The sequence below is a fragment of the Cheilinus undulatus genome, linkage group 13, assembly GCF_018320785.1.
Source record: "Cheilinus undulatus linkage group 13, ASM1832078v1, whole genome shotgun sequence".
Classification (NCBI taxonomy): domain Eukaryota; kingdom Metazoa; phylum Chordata; class Actinopteri; order Labriformes; family Labridae; genus Cheilinus; species Cheilinus undulatus.
In genome coordinates this window covers 34,372,808-34,395,893 of record NC_054877.1, presented here as the reverse complement: position 1 = coordinate 34,395,893, position 23,086 = coordinate 34,372,808, and the positions used below count along the sequence as shown (strand labels likewise).

Genomic DNA, 23,086 nt, shown 5'->3' with positions numbered 1-23,086 from the left:
AGGTTAGGTGTTTAGTCTAGAGCCCTGAAGGGGGGTTAGGTTTAGGCATAAGTCACTAAGCGGTTAGAGTTAGGGCAAGGTAGTTGGATAGGGCATACCTTGGAGCCCACACTAAGTCCTATGGTTAGGGTTATTACATAATGCGGCATTATCATATAATGTGGCACTACAGGCCCCATTCAGCTCAATAAAACATGGCATGCCAGTTCTTGGAGCAGGCACCCACTGACCACAGAAACTGAAAAAAACTGAAGAAACTGAAATTGCTCTTAAGGAATGAAAAATAAAATTGTATTGTCATGATTTTCACTTTTTTTAGAGTAGGGTTTATTTTGTGTGTGAAATCCTGTTGGACATGAAGTGTATGTATAAATAACACAAGATGCTAGCCAGCTCTTTATCCTGTTCAGGAAACCGTCTTCCTGTTTAATACAACAACCTCGTGTTGCACACAGCTTCTATTTCTTGAGCAATAAGTCCCGTAGTGAGTTCAGGTTTAATGTGGTCTTTGTACCATTCATTTATAGTAAGATGTCCTGGCAAGGAGACAGAAAAAAGGTGGAAGTATTAGTCACTTTGTAAGTCTAGGTTTCATTGCATAACAGTTACAGAGCAGATTTTATCAACATGATGTGGTAGAGTTACACTCAACCCTGCTAGGTGCCTGTCAGTAAGGATGGAAAGGTCAGTCTCTTGTGTGGATGGTCCTTTTTTTTTAAGATTCAGATCATGGTTTTGCCTTGAAATGCGTGAGTCATGGTAACTATGTAACTTTTCATCTTGAATATTAAACTATCATTGATCATTTTCTATGTTCTATGTCTTTATGTGTTGGATGGTATTTTTGTTGTAGTTTCCGATCATCAGCTCAAAACTGAAGTTGTGCAACTCATCTCTTTTAATCAGAGCAACAAGGCAAAGTGAGGTAGTAGATATGCACAGCTCCAGTGCTAAACTAAACTATTCAGGCTAAGGCTACTGCAGTGTTTGAACACCTAAGCCTGTCGGTGGCTAAAATTCATGCCAAAGTCTACTGAGAGGGTGCAAAAACATCTCTGATAAGAGAAGCTTTTGGTGTGGCTCTTTGCTCTTGTTTTAGTAAAGAAATGTGGTTGAGGTCTGATTAAACTGCTTTTATTTTTACAGCAACATCCAAGCTAATTGCTACCTTGTCAGTGGCCACTGTTACACTGGCTTATAGTACAACTCAACCCCACCAATAACGATCTCAAACTCATGCCAAAGCAGGTAGGCGGAAGAGTTAGAACATCTTTTGGGTCACGAAGAGCTTTCAGTGTGGCTCGTTGCTCTTGTTTAATAAAGACATGTGGTCCAGTTCTGATAAAACTGCCACTGTAGGTCCATCTTATTTCATAATTTGGTATCCTTCCTTCCTCCTTTCATGTTGTTTCCTTGCAAATTGATTGATCAGAGCCTTATATGGGTTTGGCACAAATGTTGTGGATTGGAGTTTTTCAAGATGGATTTGCATGACAACAGTCTGGCAAATCCATCTTGTTTTGCAAGGTTAGGTTAAGGCCCTAGATAAATAGTATGAAATGAAGTATTATACAATAGGGTGGCCATTTCCATAGCACCAAAGGGGGACACTTTGCAGCACTTGGGGAAGCAAGAATAATTGCAACAAATAGGACTATAGTATATTCCCCACTACAATACAATATTGTCCATGATAGTGATGGTATCATGATACAGTGATTCTGAGCAACTCTATTCATTGAAGGAGAATTTGATCTGTAATAAATCATGATGTAGTATGAGTCCCTGAAGATCTCGGTCAACTTTCGCTCCACAGCCTACACTCCTGTATGGCTGGTGATGCTTGACTGCATGATAACTTAACTCTGCAGTGGATATTTTGTCCTCCTAGGCGATGTTGCGGCTCGACAAAAGACTTCAGGGAAGCAGTACCCGCGTCGCTTTTGTGTTTGTCCGTGCTAGCATGCCTATCACTGGCCCCCTTTCCTTTGGTGCTGACGTCCACATCACATTGACAAAGAGTACAATGCGAATGGAAGTCATCTTTGTTGCTTTTAGCAATAAATGAATGTTCTGACGTCTGTCTTTTCGGCATTCTAACAATCTGTTAACGTGACGACTTCATGTAGCTAGCACATGGGGGCTTGTTTACATTTTCAACCAATGATATATCAGATAATCATTTGACACCACTTTCAGCCAATCATATTTGTTGGCCAAACTTTCGCTGGACCGTGAGTGTTACAGCATTGGACAGTATGCTGTGTTACATTCAGGTGTGACTCCAAAAGGAGGACAAATAAGCGTCCAGGTTTAGGCTGCACCAGATGCCAGACAAGGTATTTAAATTCCGGACTGTCAAGCCTAAAGCCAGGCATATCGCCACCCTATTATTAGTGGTATTAGGGTTAGAAACTAGGGATGCAGGATATTATTGGCCTGATATTAGTATCAGCAGATGGCAAAATTTCTGCTGATATTTAAAACTGATATTTTTGCTCTGAATATTCACATATATCCACTGTAAATTTTGGCTGTAATTTGTCATTTGTGCTAAAAAAGTTTGTAAAGTTTTAGGCTTGGCCAACAGACCTACACCAGTCGAGGTCATTTCTTTGTTCATTCCCAAACTTTAAAGTTCAAAGTGTGTTCTAAGTACACTTTGTTCATCCTTATACTTTAAAATGTGTTCAAGAGCCTGAAGTTTTAGGTCTGATATACATATTTGAATATCCGTATCAATATCATTGCTGGCTAGAAATAATCTGTGAATATCGGCGTATCAGATTCTGGTAAAAATAAATTTTAAAAAAAATCCAATATCATGCATACTTTATAATTCTAACAACTGCTAAATGGGGTGTTTATAAACATAATATTTGAATTAGACTTTTATACATCAACTACATAAATGAATCAAGAAAAGACTTCAGTTGCTCTTCTAGATTGTATTATGAGAAAAATCTGATCAGGGCTTTCATCAGCCGCATCAGTTTTGAGGAGGTTATTCAGATTGTGTAAAGACTCACTGAAGGAATGGCAAAATAAAAGGAAAAGGAAGACTCGTGACCACTTGACCTCAGACTGCAAATAGCACAGACTTGAATGGTGAGCTTAATAAAGTAGAGAGTGAATGACTTTGAACAGCCTGTGTAATGCATTTAGCCGTGGAGAATATGATGGTGGTTGTGATAAATTAAGCAAGAGCACAAGGTTTGACGCACTCCGAGTATTCATGTGGCTCCCTCTTATTGCATAACAATCAGGCTGTATGTCAACAGAGGTTAAAGATAGAGACAAAACGGGAGGAAAGTGCTGGGAGAAACAAGAGTTTGGGTTTGAGGAAGGATGAGGTTGTGGATGTGACCGGGACTACAGAAAAAGTAGCAGCATCATGCAAGCTGAGAGGAAGTATATGTATACGTATATGTTGTTGTGATTTGAAGTAAACATGAATGTTTTTTGCAAGACATCTCTGCATCTCCAGGACACAAAGAGCATGTAAGTACAGTCTTAAATTTCGCATTTGCAATGCAATGAGGCTTATTTTGAAGCTTTAAGTTTAAAGCACCCGCACAGTTCTATCTAATCCTACCATCATCCACTCCCATAGATGTAAAGCATGGAAATCAAAAGTACATAATTTAAGTTTTTAAGCTTTTTGACCTTATGATCAAAACATATTAAGCCCTTAGAGGCCTGTCTGCTCTTGCGCTATGTCTCATTTGCATTGGAATGAAGCTTTATATGAGGGCTTTTGCATGCTGCTGCTTTATCATTCTTTGTCCTTTCTTGTAGACATAAAGCATGGAAATCCAAAGTACATAACTTCATCCAGAGTCCATTACCATGGAGGAGAATCAACAGGTGTTCTGTCCTAATGCAGTCATTAATATTGTTCTGTCTGATGTTTTCTTTAACAATTCTAAAAACTTTCATTTTCCTCCATCTGCAGGCACAAAACAAATGAAACAAGCCCACAGAGAAATTCTCTTGAGGCTCTCCTTTCTCAGAAATGTAATTATCGTCTGTTTTCATGCAGCACAATACTAATATCATGGTTGGTCACTGTTTTTCTTTTTAATGAAATTATTTTCTCTTGTTTGAAAGCTGGAAAAATAACATTTAGGGACTTCCTGAAATCGGAGTTCTGTGAGGAAAATCTGGACTTCTGGCTCGCATGTGAAGACTTCAAAACCTTTGATGGTCTACAGGAGCTAAAACAAGGAGCAGCCAGTATCTATGAAGAGTTTGTATGTGCTGACGCTCCAAGACAGGTAATTAAACCAAACTTTTTGTGCAGCAAAATGTGTTTGTGTAAGTAAAAGCGTGCTATAAAAAAAGTATAAATATAAAAGTTAAGCTCGTTTGCAAGTAGAGGGAAATGTTCCTGGTGATGACAGAGTTCAGATTGATCTGACTCAGTGAGATCTGCAACTTTATGCTGTTCTGACATGAACATATTGATAGATTTTACCAGCTAATTACAGTCACACCATGACACCTGAACTGAGCTGTCGCAGCTAGGATCAAGCCGTCTGATGATGTCTGACATATTGCAAACATCTGTTTTTCGGGAGTTGCAAGCACAGGAAATGGAGAATGGTAATCTCATTTTTAAAGGCTAAAAACACAATTATTTATTCAAAGCAGAGTATTTTGTTTGATAGCATAGAGGCCTACATCTATCCTTTTTTATTTTAACACAAGGACAAAGCAACAGCAAGGACCCTATTGTAATTCAAGGACTTATTATTATTATTATTATTATTATTGTTATTATTATAATCATTATTGCTGTTGCTATTATTATTATTATGATTATGATGATGATTGTTCTTATTATTGTTATTATTGTCATTATTATTGTTATTTATTTATTTATTTTGTGTTTTTTATCATTCCAGCAAATTAATTGTTAATTTAGAGGCTTAAACATCCCCCCAAACTCAGATTTGTGTAGCATTCAGTCCTTGTGAAAGATCTATGTATTCTGCTGGTTGCAACAATCTTTGCTTCAAATAAGCCCCACAGGGATCCCAAAAATCCCAAATCTCAGTCTGGGGACTGGGTAAGAGCTACATGCAACAGGAGGTGACTCTGTTGGGTCATTTTATTTCGACGATTTTGAAATAAAGACCTAAATATTTTGCCACAGTACTGACATGTTTTATTAAAGGATGCCTCCCTGGTGATGGGGAGCATTACCACACCTCTATGGAGGCCCAAACCTGCCAACATTAAAAATAAATAAATAAATAAAAGTCAAAATAAAAACAAAAATAAAAAATAAAATTCAAAAATTGAATACAAAAAATAAATATAAATGGAAATAAATACAAAAATAAATATATAAATAGAATTAAATATCAATAAATAGATAAAAGTCCTCTGCTCTCACATTAATTTATTTCATGCTGCAGACACTGTCAGCATGAAATGCAGCGGGAAATGTTATTCAAATGAGGGGGCGGTCCTAAGTGTGTCTTGGGTTAAACTGTTTGCCTATTGGTTGATCGACATGTGAGTGCATAGATCTACTTGGCATGGAAACACAGAAGTCTGCTCTGTAAGGAGCAGCAAAAACGGGAGGAGAACGGACTAATATCTGCTTAAATTGGAAATATCTGGACTCGACAGAGATCCAAACTGTTTCCTAGTCTGTGGATATTGATATCTGGCCATAAATCAAGTTTCCTGACGTTTATCTGGACCTGATTTTAAGCACACAAAGCAGAGTCTGAAGTTTTGTTTTGTGAATACGAAGCACTGTGAGAACACTTCATGTATTTATCTCAGAGACCATCCAGCATCATGAAGTGCTTTAATGCAGACTCTTTCATTTTCAGTGAACTCTCTACGTTTTATCTTTTCGAAGAGAAATAAGGAATTTCAAACTGAATTCACCTTTTTATACCCAAATTTGAGCCGGCCAGAAATTCAGAAATTAAACAAGCACTAAAACTTTTTTTTTTCTGTTCAGGAATACAAGCAAATAGTCATTTTGTTTGAAGAGCTTCTATAATCTGATGTATTAACCATTACAGAAACATAAAATAAGATTTTGGTTGTTATCAATGCTGTTAATTTCGGGCAGCTGTGGCATAAATCTTACATTAGGCGTTGGTCTAATACATTTGTTAAGTACTGTATATGTTAATTTCATTGTTTTGCGATAGCGCCACCTTCTGGGAACAGTAACACCTCTAAAATAAAAGTTCCACTCTTCGACTTCTGAACTGTACGTGATAATTATCAGTCCTGCCCTGCTCACATTTACATATTATGTAATGTGTGTTATGTGTGTGTTACTTGGCAGCAAAGGTCAAGTTTGATGGCATGTCTTTGTCTGGGGCCTTTCAGCCCTGTTGATACAACTGCAGACCGCCATCGTTTTTGGGACAATGGGACATCCACAGCATGACCACGCTCTTGGCAACCTTACTACCCACCCAGATGGTATTCTAGGCCCTACTTACTTGCCACATCCACCCTTTATTCCACCCTTAAGGTGTGAACTTTGTTATTTTTTAACAGATTATTTTCCTCCGGGTAATATGCAAGAACATCCAGAGCTCTTCGGGACAGTGTCAATCCTGCCTCCCAACCAGTAGTGCCCTAAGGTGGCTTACTCGCCTTAACTTCAGCCTCAATTTTTGACCCAAACATGCATAAAAGTTCTGCAAGGCACTGTGCATATTTATAAATGCTTTTCTTTTGGATTAAAAAAGAAGCTACAGCAGTGAATGACCTTCATTAAAAAACTTACAAAGACCTGAGACATTACCAGATTGTATGACTGTAGTTATCAAGCAGACAGCTGCGTTTCCACATTATTTACTGCTTGTTCACTGATTTTATTTCCATTGTTCACCTCACATTTGCAGGTAAACTTAGATTTCCAGACAAGAGAGATCATCAGACAGAGTCTCCATCAACCAAGTCCTTCATGTTTTGTCATTGCCCAAAGGAAAATCTACAGTCTGATGGAGAATGACGCCTTCCCACGCTTCATTCAGTCAGAGCAACACAGAGTCCTGTTAAGTGCAGATTCTCAACACAGATGCCGAGAAAAGCTGCAAAAGGCCTGGAGGACAAAGAGTACAGGAGATCAGAGACAGCATGACTTAAACTCGGTCAGTCTGCAGCATGATCTCTATCTCTTGCACAACTACTGAGATCACGCAGGGTTGATGGTGTAAAATGTAGAACAGACGCAGGTTCAAGGTTTGTTGATGACAGAAACAGTGCAGGCACTTCCCCTTCCCTCATAATGTCACCTTACAAGCATAACAGCTTAATATCATGGAGTGAACCCTGTGCCTGTGCAATATAACAAAATATACTGCAGGCAGTGCCATCTGGCGCACCATTAACACAGGACATGAGTGATATAAAAACATAGATGTTAAAGTGTTAACCCTTGGGCTTAAAGTCATGAATGTAAACCTTTTTTATTGTTCAAGTTGAGTTCATTTAACTGCAGGATCTTTGTGTATATGATGAATATTTACTGTTAGAATTTATTTTACATATACAAACCATGAAACAAGGCAGTACATTTGAGGTTATGCTGTGGGTCATATTGAAGTACTGTTGATCTGTAAAAAGGAACTCATCACCTGAAAAAAGTCTCCAGCTGTGTACTAAAATCTGAAGTTCTACCGCCACCCAGTGGTGAAGGAGAAAACAAGCAGAGAACCGAAGACCCTCTGGAATCAAAAAATTTAAGAAAAAAGCAGATTCATTTTGTGTGCAATGACATGTTCTTCTACCAACAAGTAACCATAAAAATGATTATTATTTGTAATCATTTTATTGTATTATTTATTGAATCATACACTACACAAGTTGAAGAGCATAGAACGGTATATGGTTATTTTTTTTAAAGGCCACAGAGCTATGTGACGACTTTGTTTTAATTGTGTGGTTTTCCCATGTAGTGTATGTCTTTTTTATGTATTTGTGATGTTGTTTGGCTGCTACCTTAGTTAGGACTCTCTTCAAGAAAGACATAAGAAGTAATAAATGTAATAGATGTGAAAATTCAGACATCTTGTGTTTTTTATGGGTCTTAGTCTTAGTTTTAAGGGTATAGTGTGTAATAGTAACTACTACTACCTTTTTGACTGAACAAACTTGGTCAAATGAAATAAAATGTGCATAAGCAGGCCTATTTAAATTAGTGTTTGATTACCTTAATACAAAAGTATTGACCCCCTTTTATTTTTTTTTACCTTTTATTGATTTCATAAACCAATCATGGTCAATATGATTTGGCTTTTTTGACAAAAAAAAATACAAAACAACAAAACCTCTTAAATGTCAAAGTGGGAACAGCTTTCCACAAAGTAATGTCAATTACACAAAAATGTGTAATGTAAAATAAATGACTGCATAAATATTCACCCCATTCAAGTCAGTATTTAGTAGATGCACCTTTGGCTGCAATCACAGCACTGAGTCTGTGTGGATAGGTCTCAGTCAGGCTTGCACATCTGGACCCTGCAATTTCACTCCATTCTTCTTTGCAAAAATGTTCAAGCTCTGTCAGGTTGCATGAGGATAGGGTATGAAACAGCCCTTTTCAAGCCCAGCCACAGTTTCTCTTTTGGATTGGGTCTGAGGCTTGGGCTACTCCAAAACATTCACCTTGTTGCCTTACTACCATTTCTGTGTAGCTTTCACTTTATGCTTTGGGTCATCATCTTGCAGAAAAATAAATCTCCCAAGCCTTGGTTCTCTTGCAGACTATTAAGATTGTCCTCCAGGATTTTCCTATATTTTGCTCGATTCATTTTACCCTCTGCTTTTACAAGCTTTCCAGGACTGGCTGCCGAGAAGCATCCCCACAGCTAGATGCTGCCACAACCGTACTTCATAGTGGGGATGGCGGTTTTGTGGTGATGTACAGTGTTTGGTGTCCACCAAACATAGCGTCTTGTCTGATGGCGAAAAAGCAACATTTTGTTCCCCTCAGTCCAAAGAACTTACTGTAGCTGCACTTTCTATCCATTTCATTAGGACATCAGAGACAAGTTCTTACCAGCTATCATGAGCAAACAAAAACAATTCATCAGAATGAACCAGGATCAGAAGCTTCAGTATCTGCTGGGTTAACTGCAAGAGTGTGCAAATGCTGCAGCACATTATGTGAGTTGTTGTGGCAAAAAAAAAAAAAAAAGAGACTAAAACACTGCATCACCAATATGAACAAGACTGGACATATTTTGAAAAAAAAAAAAACTTATAGAGTTTCTACATTTTTAAACCATCAATTTAAATTAAACCCAGATTTTTTTATATACTAGTTATAATAACTTTCTGTTGTTACTATTATCATGTTTTGTACACTAGTTTGGCAATGCAAAATGATGTTTTCCATGCTGATAAGGCTTGTGCAATTGAATTGAACTGAATGGAATAGAAACCAACTTTGAGCTTATCTCCAGGGGTGGAAAGTAACTTATTACATTTACTTAATTATTGTAACCAAGTAGTTTTTATGGGTACTTGTTCTATTTTGAATATATATTGAAATCAGTACCTTTATTTCTACTCGAGTAAGTGCTGCAGAGTAACTGTACTTTTACTTGAATACAATACTTTTTTACTTTTTCCACCTATGTTGACAACACAGAGAGAATGATACTACATAATATTCCAAAACAGTAAAAACTGGAGTGTTGAGATCTCAGGGTTAGATATTTCAGAGTTGATTGTTATTTTTACTTCATTCTGAGTGCAATGGTCTACAGTGTTGGCAGTATTTGCCAGTCTTGATCCACCACAGTGTTCGTTCAACTCTGTAAAGAGTCAGTTGATAAGCTCTCCCCACTGTGATTCTAAATCCAGGGGATGTTTCGGCAGATTTCCCCATCATGTCCTTGGGGAGAGTGTTTAGATGTTTTATGTGTGTTTATATGGGTTTGGATGTTGCCTGTTGTACAGTGATCAGTGCTGGGGTTCTGTTGATCATGTTGGTGGGTTCTTGCTGTTTTTGATTTGAGACACATTTACACCATGGTTGAAGTTATACACTGAGTTAAAGTTCAACTTCCCACCTGTGCCTTTAAGTACTCCTGAAGGATGTATAGTGCCTATTCTTCATCAATATGCATTGCCTTGCAATGGTTGAATTTGTGCTTTGTTTTGTCAAAGGAGACACCATAGATATACCTTGCCACAGTTTTTCACAAGTTACTTCAGCTCTGTCATATTGTAACCTTTTTTTGGTGTAATTTTACTTTTTTATAGAGGGGTGACTTTACCTGAACATGGTTGGAGATCTATTCTTTTGTTGTTATTTCCAACAAGTAAAATCCTGTTTTACTGTACAACTCCTCCATAGTTACTCATCCCTTAGTAGCCTACTTAAAGTTAACTTTAAATATTTTTACTCTAACTTGAGGAGATTTTTGGACCAGTACTTTTACTGTACTCTTACTTGCCAAAGTGACTATGCTTTGGCTTGAGTATATTAGTCGTGTTCTTTTTGTACCTCTGGGAAAGAGAAAAAATACATGTATGTGCGAGAACATCTGAAAGGAGGGAGAGAGAGACGTTAGCCGTGTGTGATGGCACTCTGTATCCCAGCATCCACCGCGGCCCCGCCCCTCGTTATCTCCCTGACGGTCGGAGCGGAGGGGAGGCCTCTTTACGTCCAGCCACATTTAAGAATTCAATACTGTATACATATTTACGGTAAGTTAAGTCATAAATCGTATATATTTGAAATGAAACGTCAAAATTAAATACATGACGCGTTCAGAGTAAACTCAGCTCTGATTAGTTGAAGTCAGCTTAGCATCTGCTCTCCTGAACGAGCTGCTTCAAACCGCCTCGTTAGCTCAGCTTTCCGGTGTCCGGCTGGAAAAAAAAAGAAGCTCAGATTTAAGACTTGCTAGTTTGTTAGGTTTGACAGGAGGGACCCGAAACAAACACACCTGTGCATGAGAACCATTTGTAAATATTTAGGTCAGATATTCTTGTCGTTAATAAAATATTGTTACAGTCGACTGAGCCACTTAGCTAACGTTAACTAACTTCGCATTCCCACCACTGCCCTCCTTTGCTAGCCGAAGTTAGCTAACCTGCTTTAGTAACGTTAGCTCACTTGAGTCTGACATGTAAGTAACCAAGATCGATAAACATTGTGTGTTGAGCCTGGGTACAGTCCTGTATTGACAGCTCATGGTCACTTGTATCTCTCTCATGTGTATCATCATGTCCTTTAATCGGCTTTAAGTTATTTCTGGCCGTGCAGCGAGGCAGTGAGTAAGTATTGTTGCGAGCCAAGTCAACCTTATCTTGTTTTTGTGGAGGATCTAAGGTTGGCCAGTGGGCTTGCACTGGAGCCTTACCTAATATACTGTTTAATGGTCGGCATGCTATTGGAAAGGTTGCTGTATTACCTCTAAAACTGCGACGATATACCAATACCACAGCAATGATATAGATATTATAGGCATCAGACATTGGCTTTGTTTTGCCGGCAAACTTTTGTACAGTGTTGAAATTGTGCAAGTACTTGACAACGTGTTGGCATTGAAACATTTCCAACGTATTTGTGCAATCAAAGCAGTGTGCAGGAATTTTAATGGGCTCTTTCCTCGTCTATGCACCTGTCTTATGAATTAGATGTAGTTATGATACTATGGATCTTTAATATGATAGAGATTATGATGTATAATAAATGAAAGGCAAAGAATTTGAACAAGTGTATGCTGTGTGAGGTCATATTGTGGTTTCTAGCCCTAATTAATAAGCACACTTTTATTTATTGTAAAGGACACCAAGGAACTCCTGTGTAAAGTGAGGCTTAGCAAAGCAGAGCTGAAAGAGGAGCGGGGAAGTAGACTGGTGTTTTGGGGCATTATTCAAAATGTTCAGGGCCTCCTTGAGTTTGTGGCACCCTAGGCAGCCACCTTTGCCTGGCAGTACAGTTTCACATTTTACTGATATTTAAGATCAATATTAAATAAATACTGATGATACATACAACTGTTATATCCACTGTAAATGTCTGCAGAAATGTTCATATCTGCTAGTGCCGATATTTAACTTTTTCATCTAAAATCGGGCAATACCAATGCCACGCTGATTATATTGTGCATCCCTAGGAAGCAATAATGCTGTTCAGACTTAAGATTTCCATCCTTAAAACACCCTTCAGTTTAAAGATTGGCAGAGAAACCAACCACAGTCCTTCATGCACACTATAATTTTAAGTATGAGGATGAAGAAAGCAAAAAGACTGCAGATGATTTAAGTCTGTTTGTCCTGCCTAAAATTTCACGAACTTGTGGGTACATACAGACGAGCTTCACAGCTGACATAGGCTGATATTCACACCTGATACAATCACATATTTCTACCGGATATATTTATCGGTGCCAACAGATATATTCTTTTCTGTTGACGGTACCAATAAATAACTTTTCAGGGTTCCTGTAGATCCTTTAAAATTTTTGAAGACCCTGTAAAGGTTTAAATAGTCTTAAATTGCCATTCATAATTAAGGTCATAAAAAGTCTAATCTTTACCAATGAGAGGTACCAATTTTTTAAAGGCACATTGACTAAGACATGTTCTTATCCAATCTTTGTTTTCTAGCCAGTGTTATAGAGTTTTAATCATCTTCCTCCACAAATTGTTAAAGAAATATTTTCCATAATTCAGGGCACTTGGTGTTGGATGTTCTAAATATCCTGATGAAGGACCCCCAGACCCCTCTCTGTTTTAATCTGACTCAATGTGGCTTAATGAACTCTGTACTGTTGTGAAACACTGGTCTTGTTCTCTAATATTTGGGGTAGTTGCTAAGTTACCCACTTAAAAATCCCTGCAGCCCACCCATATTTTGACAGGTTTTCACTAACATAAAGCATAGTTATGCTTTTTAATGGGTAAACTGTTTAGAATCAGCTCAGCCCACCTGCAGAATTGTGTTATGATAAGTATCACCATAGGACGGATTGATAGAGTAGAGGCTTTCAACAAATTTTGGCATTTGTGACCAAAAAAGAAAATTTTGCCCTACACCATTTTACATTTCATAAACGGTTCATTCAGCCCTGGTCTTGTGTACTGATACATCTCATGCCTTTTATTTAAAAATTTAAAAAAATGCAGTAAACACATCCATTAAATATATTATGTTGCAACCCTTGTCACTTTCCTTTCACTATTTTTTTATTTCAGGCTTTCTTTAGTTTGCAATGGAGCCTTCGGGAAGCACTAAAATATCTTCATCCAGCAACCACACCCAAAACTCAACAGGTGGTGGTGGCTGTGCATGGGAGGTCACTGACAAGGCCAGACTATGCCGCTTCCTTTGCTATGGCTCAGAAGGAGACATATACACAGCCAGAGAGGAGGGGCAGGTCAGCATGGAGACTGCAGGAGCCCTGCTTTCCCTGCTGCAGGAGGGCCGGGGCGCTGAGGTAGTGGAGGAGATAAAACGGTTCAGTCAAGATGGACATGCTGTCAGACTCGGCCCCTCCTTTTTCGCCTTGGCTCTGTGCTCCCAGCACTCAGAGCTGAAGACGAGACAGGCGGCGTTCAAAGCTGTAAAGGAAGTTTGTCGGGACCCTGCCCACCTTTTCTCTTTCATCCAGAACAAAAAGGAGCTGAAGGAGGGTATGAAGTGTGGGATATGGGGACGAGCCCTGAGGAAAGCAGTATCTGACTGGTACAATGAACAGGACACCTTGAGTCTGGCTGCGGCTGTGACCAAATGTAAACAGAGAGAGGGCTGGAAACATCAGGATCTGCTCAGGCTCTCTCACACCAAACCAGCCAATGAAGGTGAGTCACACCATACACTGCCTTTTACAGAGGGTAGGCTAGAATAGAACCACCTCATAGAGCCATATACTCTACAGTTTAGGTCAGATTGGTGACACAAATTCAGGTTTTGTCAAATACCATTGCAGAATTCCCAATTAAATATGTCCATTGTTTTTTAACCTACCATTTTACTGCCTCATTTAAGGATATAGTTCCTTTCTTACTTTACATTACATACAGTTACAGTGTTCCAGGCTAACAAAAGCACCCACAACTGTAAATTAGACAGGCAGTTAAATTAAATACCAGTTAGAAGTATGTTTCAAGAGATCAGACCAGCATAACTGGTATGATTTTATTCAGTGATAAAAAGGCAGTAGCATAAACACTCACTTACTAACAGGCATTCAGACTCTCTGTATCTTTGGTTGTGGAGCTGATGCATGTAATATCAAAGTAAAATAGCTCCAAAATGCTTAATATTCTAATAACTTGTTTTTCAACTGTATTGTAGCACACTGTCATGAGTTTACAAAATTCCAACTTAATCAAAATGGCTGTGTGTTTCTCTTTGCAGCAATTGCCTTAATCAGCAAATATGTAACAAAAGGATGGAAAGAAGTCCAGGCGGCTTACTCAGACAAAGAGAACTCTGAGGAGGTTGTCAAAGTGCTTTCCTATCTGGAAGTGGTGGAGAAGGTCAAGCATAGTTGTGATGAAACGGAGGTCGTCAATTTAATAGAGGAACACAAACTAGAGAGGGAACAGCTGCTGACAGACCACCTGAAGTCAAAACAGGTGAGTCTTTTTATTGCCTGACTGAAATACCTGATAGCTGAAGCACTTGTGTGACAGGCATAAGCTGATGCCTATATATTAAACAGCTGAACAGATGTTGATCTGCTTTAGAATTGACTGTTGGTTTAAAAAATGCACAATCCACATAAGAAAGGTCATTTTTTCCATCAAACTCAAATATCTTATATTAAAATGGTCCTTTTTGTGTTTCAGACTTTTTTAATGGGATTGCTGTAGGGCTGAAACGATTCCTTGACTGGATTAAGAAAATTCTTGAGGCAAATTATCTGCTTCAAGGCTTTGTATAAATCAAGTCATGTTTCCATTTAAGCCCATAGTGTAAGCTTGGACATTGCACTGTCGCTGTTTTTCTAGTGTATCATAAAGTAAAGATGATGTGTAAAAATCATGGGGGAATGACAGATATAGGGCCTGATGAAAATCCCTTTTTTTTCCAAATTCTGTTTTTAATTTTTTGGAATTCTATTTTTTAACCTTTCCACTGATTTTACCATAAAAAGAGTGTCCTGTTTATGTAAATGAATAAAATGTTCAATAATTAAATAAAAATAACCTTCAATGTATTGAAAAAGGGCCACAGTTGGCCCAGGAGCAATTATTTGGATAACCCTGATATAAAATAATTATAACCAGTTTCACAGTCAGATATTTCCAACATTTTAAGACACATCCACGTGTATAATCACGTCCTAACTGATGTTAATAATGTAAATGAAGAAATCCTTCTGTTCTCTCAAACACAGAGTGATAGTAACTTCATAAGAAAGTAACATTAAAGTTAAATGGTTAAAAGTAAACCTGTCACCTACATTTTCTTTACTCTCACAGTCTGTAACAGTCCATGCAGTTTGATGCTGCATTGTGTTTTACTCCTAAATGTAGTGGTTCTCTCCTCATCGCTCTCCATGCATTGCTGTCTGTCCGTCTGCCTCATATCAGACCGCTACATTAATGCAGACACGTATTGGCTTGTTAAGCAACCAAAGGGAACTACAGTAGCTACAGGAGGAATTATTAAGCTAATTGATACTCGAATGTAACATCATTTAGACTGCAGGACTTCGTAAAATCTTGAGTCCATCCGACTTGAGTTTGAGGCCTCCGAGGGGTGAGTAGGTCTTCAATCTTCATAGGGCCCTACAGATACAGCGCTATGCTAATGTTGTAGGGGTGCAGTGTCATAACAAAAGGTTTAAATAAAGGAAAAAAAATTTACAGATAGTAAAGAGACTGCATGGGTGAAACTACGCAGATCTCTGAGTTTACGCACTGTCTACACAATTCGCTTTAAAAGACAGCGGCCAGTTTGTGTCTGTAGACTTGAAAGATTTCATAAACTGACACTGATTGGCTCGACAGCTTTACAGTGCACTGACAGGCTTCGCGATTCAAGTTCAGTTTTGGTGCTTTCAGTCTCTCTTTCACTCTCCCTTCAGTGTGTGCAGCTCACACATTTAATTATGATTTATTTAAATTGAGCGCCCTGACATCTTGGTTACAGCATGTTTTCCCAGAGGCTTCTGAATCCCGAAGCATTTAATAAGACTTCATATTGATGATAAATAGACCTCAGTCAAATAAAAATCACATTATTGCCACAGTGACTGACACAGAGAGACCAAAGAGGTCAGCGTTCATCATCATACAGTCAGGATTCAACAGGTTAAAGCAGCTTTATACTTGAAATGTGTTCTTCAGATTCAAAGGTGGTGATAAAAAGTCAGATTTTTACAGAAGATCAACTCAGAAACAAAAAATGTGGTGGCAGAAATTAAAAAGCAAACATCCTTCTGGCAAAAAAATCACATTCCTCTGAGCTTTATTTCTTGCTAGAATATAAAATATTACACTCATGTATGAAGCAGAGGATGTTAAAATGATGACGTGCCCTTTTAATTACAAAGTGGGAAATAAAAATGAACTACAATATAAGAAATGAAGTGTTGGCACCAAAACTGTATTGGGAGAGGATCTTTAAACCTAAATTATTGCATACTTTTTATTAAAAATTGTAACATCCTTTCCCTTTAACTTTGATACATGTAAATTGCCATCCAAATTTTATTGCACTTTGTAAAATATTTTTGTCTTTGGGAGAACTTGCTAACCAGTTTTATTTTTTATTTACAAGCAGTCAATTTGAGGGACCCATTGTCTTTCCTCATTTGTCTAGTACAGTGGTTCTCAACTGGTGGGTCAGGACCCAGAAGTGGGTCACGAATGTGTTAGAGGGGGAAAGTGACAAAAACTCTACTCTTGGAAGCCCTAAGTAGGCATACAGTAATTTCATACATGCATTTTTTAGGTTTTCCTATGATTATGAGTAAAATTCAGAATTTTTCTCAAGATTTCAACCTATTTATCTTCCTTTTGTTCGGAAAAAGCTGGTTTACCCAAGATAACAAGGAAATTCTTAGAGAAATTACCGAACTTTCAGGCTATCTCGGGGAAATGGAGTAAAATAAGATGTAAGCATGTAAATCCTTCTGTAATGATATGATTTTTTAACGTGTTTAGTTTGTTAAATTAGTTTTTCTTTTTAGGACCCAAACATCAACATTTGAACAGTGTTCTTTTGTCTTCATGGTGTAATGGTACCCAAGAATACTTGTCTGAAGACTTGTCTCTTCTGTTTACAACTGCACACTGTGTGTAATATTCCCTTTAAAAATCAGCACTATTACCTGATCACCAATATCCCTGCACATCTGTTGAGATCCTCCTTAATAATTTGTACATACTTTTTTGCTATATTTTTAATAGCAGTCTTAGTCCCTAGCATCTTAATATTTTTATTAGCCTCATGATATTTTTACTAGCTTCTTAACATACTATTTGTAATGTTTATATTTTTCATATTTGTATTTTTCTAGAGTATTTCTTCTAAAATAATCCAAGTTCATAATCCCTTGATATTCCTAATAGCCTCTCAATACCTGTTATTTTATTTGTTTTGGCACCAGAAACCAAATCAAATTGTATGTGAAAGTGTAGTTGGTAATAACACTTGATTCTGTTTCTGAGAAATCATGACACAAATTTGTGTATTTTTTTTCAGTCAATCAGTATATTTGATGAAAAAAGTGGCAGTTTGAACCTTAGGTAGAACAAAATAGGACGAAACAAAGACAAAGAATGAAAAAAAAGCATTTCATAGGCCTACATCTCTAGCACAGATCTGTGTCCCACAGTAAAGCACATTTTAAAAAAAAACAGGGTCAACCAAACTGTTCCACCGAGTAAAAGGCAAAACATAAAACAAGAATACATCAGTATAGAATAATATTAGAATATTAAAATCAATTAAGTTAGAAAATCATAAAATAATGGTAAAAGTAAGAGCATAATCTGTTAAAATCTCCTCTTTAAAGAAAAGCCAAAAAGAAGAGAGGAGTTTTCAACAATGATTTAATACTATGGAGTGGGGGAAGTTTTTATATGAAGGAGTAAGCTGTTCCACAGTTTTGGGGCAGCTACTGCACAAGCTCAATCCCCCTGGTTTTGAGCCTTGGCTTTTAGCTGGTTGGCAGACCCCAGTGCTTTGGCTAGAGTGTGAACATGAAGTAAGGTGGTGCCAAACCATGAAGAGCTTTAGAAGCTAACAACAAAATTTTAAAATCCTCACAGATATTTTATGGTAGGCTCTCTGAAATCATAAAGATAATGGGGAGGGGGCTCTAAGAACAAATGGCTTGCATTTCTCAGCAGTCTTTTCCAGTTAATACAGGGGTGGGGCATTCTTTGGTTGAGCTAACAAATATCTTTAAAATACTCACACTACTGCAAATCATTAATCCTTCTAAGTGATGTGAATTCCTTTCTTTTTTCAAGGTATGGAGGGCTTTATTGAAGGAAATGCCTCTCCAGTCGCTGCTGAGGATCTTGGGTAAGATGACGTCAAACAAAGTACTTGAACCTGGAAGTTCAGATACACAGGCTGTGTGTGACAGAATCCAGAGTGAGACGGCACTAAAGAAGGTCAGATGAGAATAGCCTGATTCTAAGTTTAAACTTTGTTTGTTTTGTTTTAGTTTGTTTGTTTCACATAACTCAGTCTTTAAGCAATAACGGTTTTCTCTTGAAACAACCAGGCACAGGTCCATCCATTCAGCATACTTTTGGCTACAGAAAACTACAAAAGAGGCCAAGGTTATCAGGGTAAAACAAAATGGGAACCAGACAGCAGCATCCTTAAAGCAATGGACTCTGCTTTTTATAAGAGTTTTATGGTAGGTTCTTTTTTTTTACTTTATTGCTTCTCACAAACTTAAAATTCAGACAGCTACCAATAGAATCCCCTCACATATTTGCTTTTGTTTTATGATTTTTATTCTGCCCTCAGAATGTGGAGCCGGTGGGTAAACGCTTTGTAGTGGCGGTAGACGTGAGCACATCGCTGAGCAGCATAGTCCCCGGGACGTCAATCAGTACTGCAGTCGCTGCTGCTGCTATTACTATGGTAAGGCGATACTAGAGTGAGAAATTCACACTGTGTGGATAATAATTGCTCCAGTTGGAGCAGCTGCTCAGGCTGCCCTATGTTTAGAGGAAGATGGGATTGAGGGATTGATCTGCTGATGCATACTATGGATTCCAGCAAATTTCCTTCAGCAGAAGGAATTAGCTGAGAGACTTCTCAAAGATGATTCCCAGGATTTTTGAGCACTTTGTCATACTGATGCAGCATTGTGTGTGTTTATTTGTTAGGTTTTTTTATGATGTTGTGCTGTTCTTTTGATCCTTGAATCTTTCTCAGATTTTTGCTAGGTCAGAGGCGGACACAGAGGTGTTAGCTTACTCTGAAGGTGCTTTGGTTCCATGCTCCATCTCTGCTGACATGACTCTCTCAGAGGCTACAATTGAACTGGTTAAGGTAATGGAAGTCACAAAGTCAAAGATGTTTATATGCATGCAGTCCATAATAACACAGCTACAAACTTTAAACATATACAGGGCAGTGTAGTAGCAGGCTTGCACTGCATTTATACCATCCTCCCTGAACTGAATGTTTCTTAATGTTCCTTTGTTTGTGAACTATCCAACACTTCATGTTTCAGATTCCTGGTGGGAGCACAGACTGCACCCTTCCCATCACATGGGCCACAGAGAACGAGAAAACAGTAGATGTTTTCATCATTCTGACCAATAACCCGTTGTGGATGTTCGCTGCCAGCCCAGTGGAGACTCTAAAGAAGCATAGACAGGTACATTTATCCATTCATAACTTTTTAGGAGGGGTTTTAGTTTGAAAAATGTCCTTCTTAAAATATGCTCAGCCAAACATGAGTTGAAAGTTGATCAGCACAGACGAACTATACTAAATTCTCTATTGTCAGTTTATTGGTATACATTTTAATTCATAAACTCTTATATTTTTTCTTCTAATGTTACTTGGCATAGAGTAATGGGACCCATTTTTTGTAAAGGTATGACATTGAAGTGATGAAATTCAAGCACATCTACCTAATGGAGTAGAAATTAAATATAAACTCTAACAGCCTTTGATACCAAAGAACATAGGACGTGCTTTGCTGCTCCCTTTCAAATCATCTCCTTTTTACCTCTGCAAAGGAGGTTATGTGATTGGCAGGGTTTGTTAGTTTGTTTGTTTGTTAGCAACATAACTCAAAAAGTTATGGACGGATTTTGATGAAATTTTCAGTAAATGTCAGAAATGACGTAAAGAAGAATTGATTAGATTTTGGGAATGATCCGGATCACCGTCCAGATCCAGGAATTTTTTAAAGGATTCTTTACTATTGGGAGATAGGGCTAATAGCGGAGGTTTGTGCTCTCCAAGTGCTTTTCTAGTTTATATAAATTTTTTGCATTTTTGTGTCAGTTTGCTTCATCAAGAATTTTCTGGGATATTTTTTTTTATTAGTTAATTTTAGTTTATTTTCCGTAGTTCATGTTCATTTTAATTCTTCAGTCTGCCTATAAAAGTAGGGCTGTTTCCAAACTGAAAGCCTCTTACCCTTGGTTTAAAACCGTAGAAACATCCAAAATGACACAAACCAGTTTTAAATGCAAAAAAGTGGAGTTTTTAAATAGTAATATTATGATAAATAGGGTGTGATTAATCAAAATTAACTACAGAAATCCTGATATTAATCCTGATTAAAAATTGTAATCTTTTGACAGCCCTAATTTATGTATTTATTTATTTATAGAAGGGCATTTGTGGTGCTTGTGATTTTTCTGTTAAAAATGTAAACAAATGCCTAAAATCTGTTTTTGTGTATTATCTTTACAGAAAACAGGAGCTAATTCTAAGTTGGTGATGTGTGGACTTACTTCCATTGGACATGCCATCGCAGACACAGATGACCGGGGTTTACTGAGCATCTGTGGCTTCGACCTCGGAGCACTGAGCGTCATTCGTAACCTAGCCCAGGATCTCATCTGACAGGGTTTTGGGACAATCTGAGTTATGAGGCACAAAGTGGACCAGGGTGGCTCACTTAGCATGTAGAGTGCCCTAAAACAGCACTAATCCAAAAGATGTTGACATTTACAATTCCAGTTTCTCCTTTTGTATCATGTCGCTTACAGGTCAACTGACAGTGTCCAGCGGGCTGGACAACACTCTGGAGAAGATATTTGCTTTTTATTCTAACAAATGAAAAGAAAGTTATAAGAGACAATGTGTCACTGCATGTAATGCTGCCAGGTGTTTGAGTATAAACAGCAGCCTGTACGATGGGCTGATGACTTTGATGGTTTTTGGTGAGACACTTATGTTTCTGAAAAGAAATTTCTCCATTTATGAAAATATGTTGGCTAAAAAGGAGCAGTTTAAGAGTCTGAATGTTAGAGGTGAGCATAACTGCAAGGTTAGCTAAAGGAGAATTGCTGTAGTTTCTAGTATGTATCTGAGGTATGATTTTAGCAGGTTTGGTGTGATGGTAGAGGTATTTTTGATTTGAAACTTGTCCCTATATTTTATGTAGCAACACTATAAAGTTTTTATTGATATTCTGTGAAGAGAGGAATTGAAACAAAGCACCAAAAGCAGGAAAAACTGCAATGTACTCTGACGTCTTTGAAATCACATTTGTTGATTTACATGATCATGTTTTATATTTTTAATTTTTCCAATTGCATTTACAAAAATCTCGCTTTTTGTCAAGCATCAATTTTTAGTTGTTAGCTTTTTTCCCCTAAGCCAAATTTATATTTCTTATTCTCTTGGCAAACTTGTTCAATGAAAGAAAAATGCCCTTGGTGCTCTTAATGATTTTGTTCTTGTGGGAATATTTTAGGAATTTATAAGTCAGTTTACTGTAAGTTGGGGAAAGAAACTTCTCATATTTCAGTCTGAATTCAGTGGATCATGTTTGTATTTTATTGTATTATAATGTCAAGGAAGGAGCAAATTATAGCTATTTAACAACTGTTTACCAAGACTGAAACTGTTAGCTCTGTGATGTTCTGTACGATTTATGTAAGAATGTTCATTATGCAAAAACTAACCAATACTTGCCACTTCTCTGTAAAAATTGAATGTACTTTTGTTAAAATATGTAGAGATTTAAGTAGAATGCTTTATATTTCTTCAGACACTGAATAGACAGCGCATACAGAGTTTAGGGGCTGATCTTGTGGAAAGGCAAACAAACAACTACAGTGGTGCTTCTTGTTTTAGTCCACAGCATTCACTAATCAATCATTCTGGTCTAATTCACATCTTATGAAGACAATTTTCTGACCATATTACTGTGAAGTAATTTTTCTTTTCTCCACACATGCTGATACTGTCATTCCCAGTGTAAAGACAATGTCCACTGTCTCTTGTTTGAAGGCCAAAAGACTAAAAGGCTGAACAAATCTGTATAAAGTGGTCAATGAGATATTTGTAGTTGAGAGCCTGACGAGAGGTAGCCATTATGAAGTAAAGTTCTCCACAAATGTTTTACCACCGTGATTAACTTCTTATTTGTCATGTAGTCTGTTGTATCTACATGTGTAACATCCAAGTTCTTGACTGTAGTTGCAATGTAAACCCCCAATAAACACTTTGCTGCTTTTTGATATTGTTTTTTTGAAGATAAGATTGAACTTTATTTATCTTGACAGATAATCTTGTGTAAATTGCTTGAACTTTCTACAACAATAAAAAGAGACAAAAATCTAATATAAGAGAAATTGATAACGTATTCAGGTGCATCTCAAAAAATTTGAATATGAAGTAAAAGTCAACTTTTCCCCATGATGTACTTCAAAAAGTTAAACTTAATAAATTCTTGATTAATGTCGTACAGAGTGAAACGGTTCAAGACTTTTTTTTTTTTTAATGTTGATGACTTCAGCTTATAGTTCACAAAAATCTAAAATCCTCTATCTCAAAACATAAACTGTGGAAAAGTCCATTGGCAAAGGTTTTCAGAGGCTAGAGTCAGTGCATCAAGAGCCATCACACAGACGGGTCCAAGAAATAGGCTACAAGTGTTATGTTCTTAGTCGTGTCAAGCAA

The 23,086-nt window shown here is 37.5% G+C and overlaps 2 protein-coding genes across 2 annotated transcripts; both read left to right on the top strand.

Annotated features, from left to right (window-relative positions):
* Nucleotides 1-3,451: 3,451 nt before the first annotated feature.
* LOC121520226 (regulator of G-protein signaling 21-like) lies at nucleotides 3,452-7,892 on the top strand. Its single transcript, XM_041803601.1, has 5 exons — nucleotides 3,452-3,501; nucleotides 3,799-3,867; nucleotides 3,956-4,017; nucleotides 4,111-4,277; nucleotides 6,888-7,892. The coding sequence occupies exons 1-5, from the start codon at nucleotides 3,452-3,454 to the stop codon at nucleotides 7,176-7,178; spliced, it is 639 nt and encodes a 212-aa protein (XP_041659535.1). The 3' UTR covers nucleotides 7,179-7,892.
* A 2,711-nt stretch (nucleotides 7,893-10,603) lies between these two features.
* On the top strand, nucleotides 10,604-22,642 carry ro60 (Ro60, Y RNA binding protein). Its single transcript, XM_041803956.1, has 9 exons — nucleotides 10,604-10,704; nucleotides 13,204-13,809; nucleotides 14,369-14,589; nucleotides 18,442-18,588; nucleotides 18,702-18,839; nucleotides 18,953-19,069; nucleotides 19,367-19,483; nucleotides 19,668-19,814; nucleotides 20,867-22,642. Exons 2-9 carry the CDS (start codon nucleotides 13,221-13,223, stop codon nucleotides 21,017-21,019), a joined length of 1,629 nt encoding a protein of 542 aa, XP_041659890.1. The 5' UTR covers nucleotides 10,604-10,704; nucleotides 13,204-13,220; the 3' UTR covers nucleotides 21,020-22,642.
* The last annotated feature ends 444 nt before the right edge of the window (nucleotides 22,643-23,086 follow it).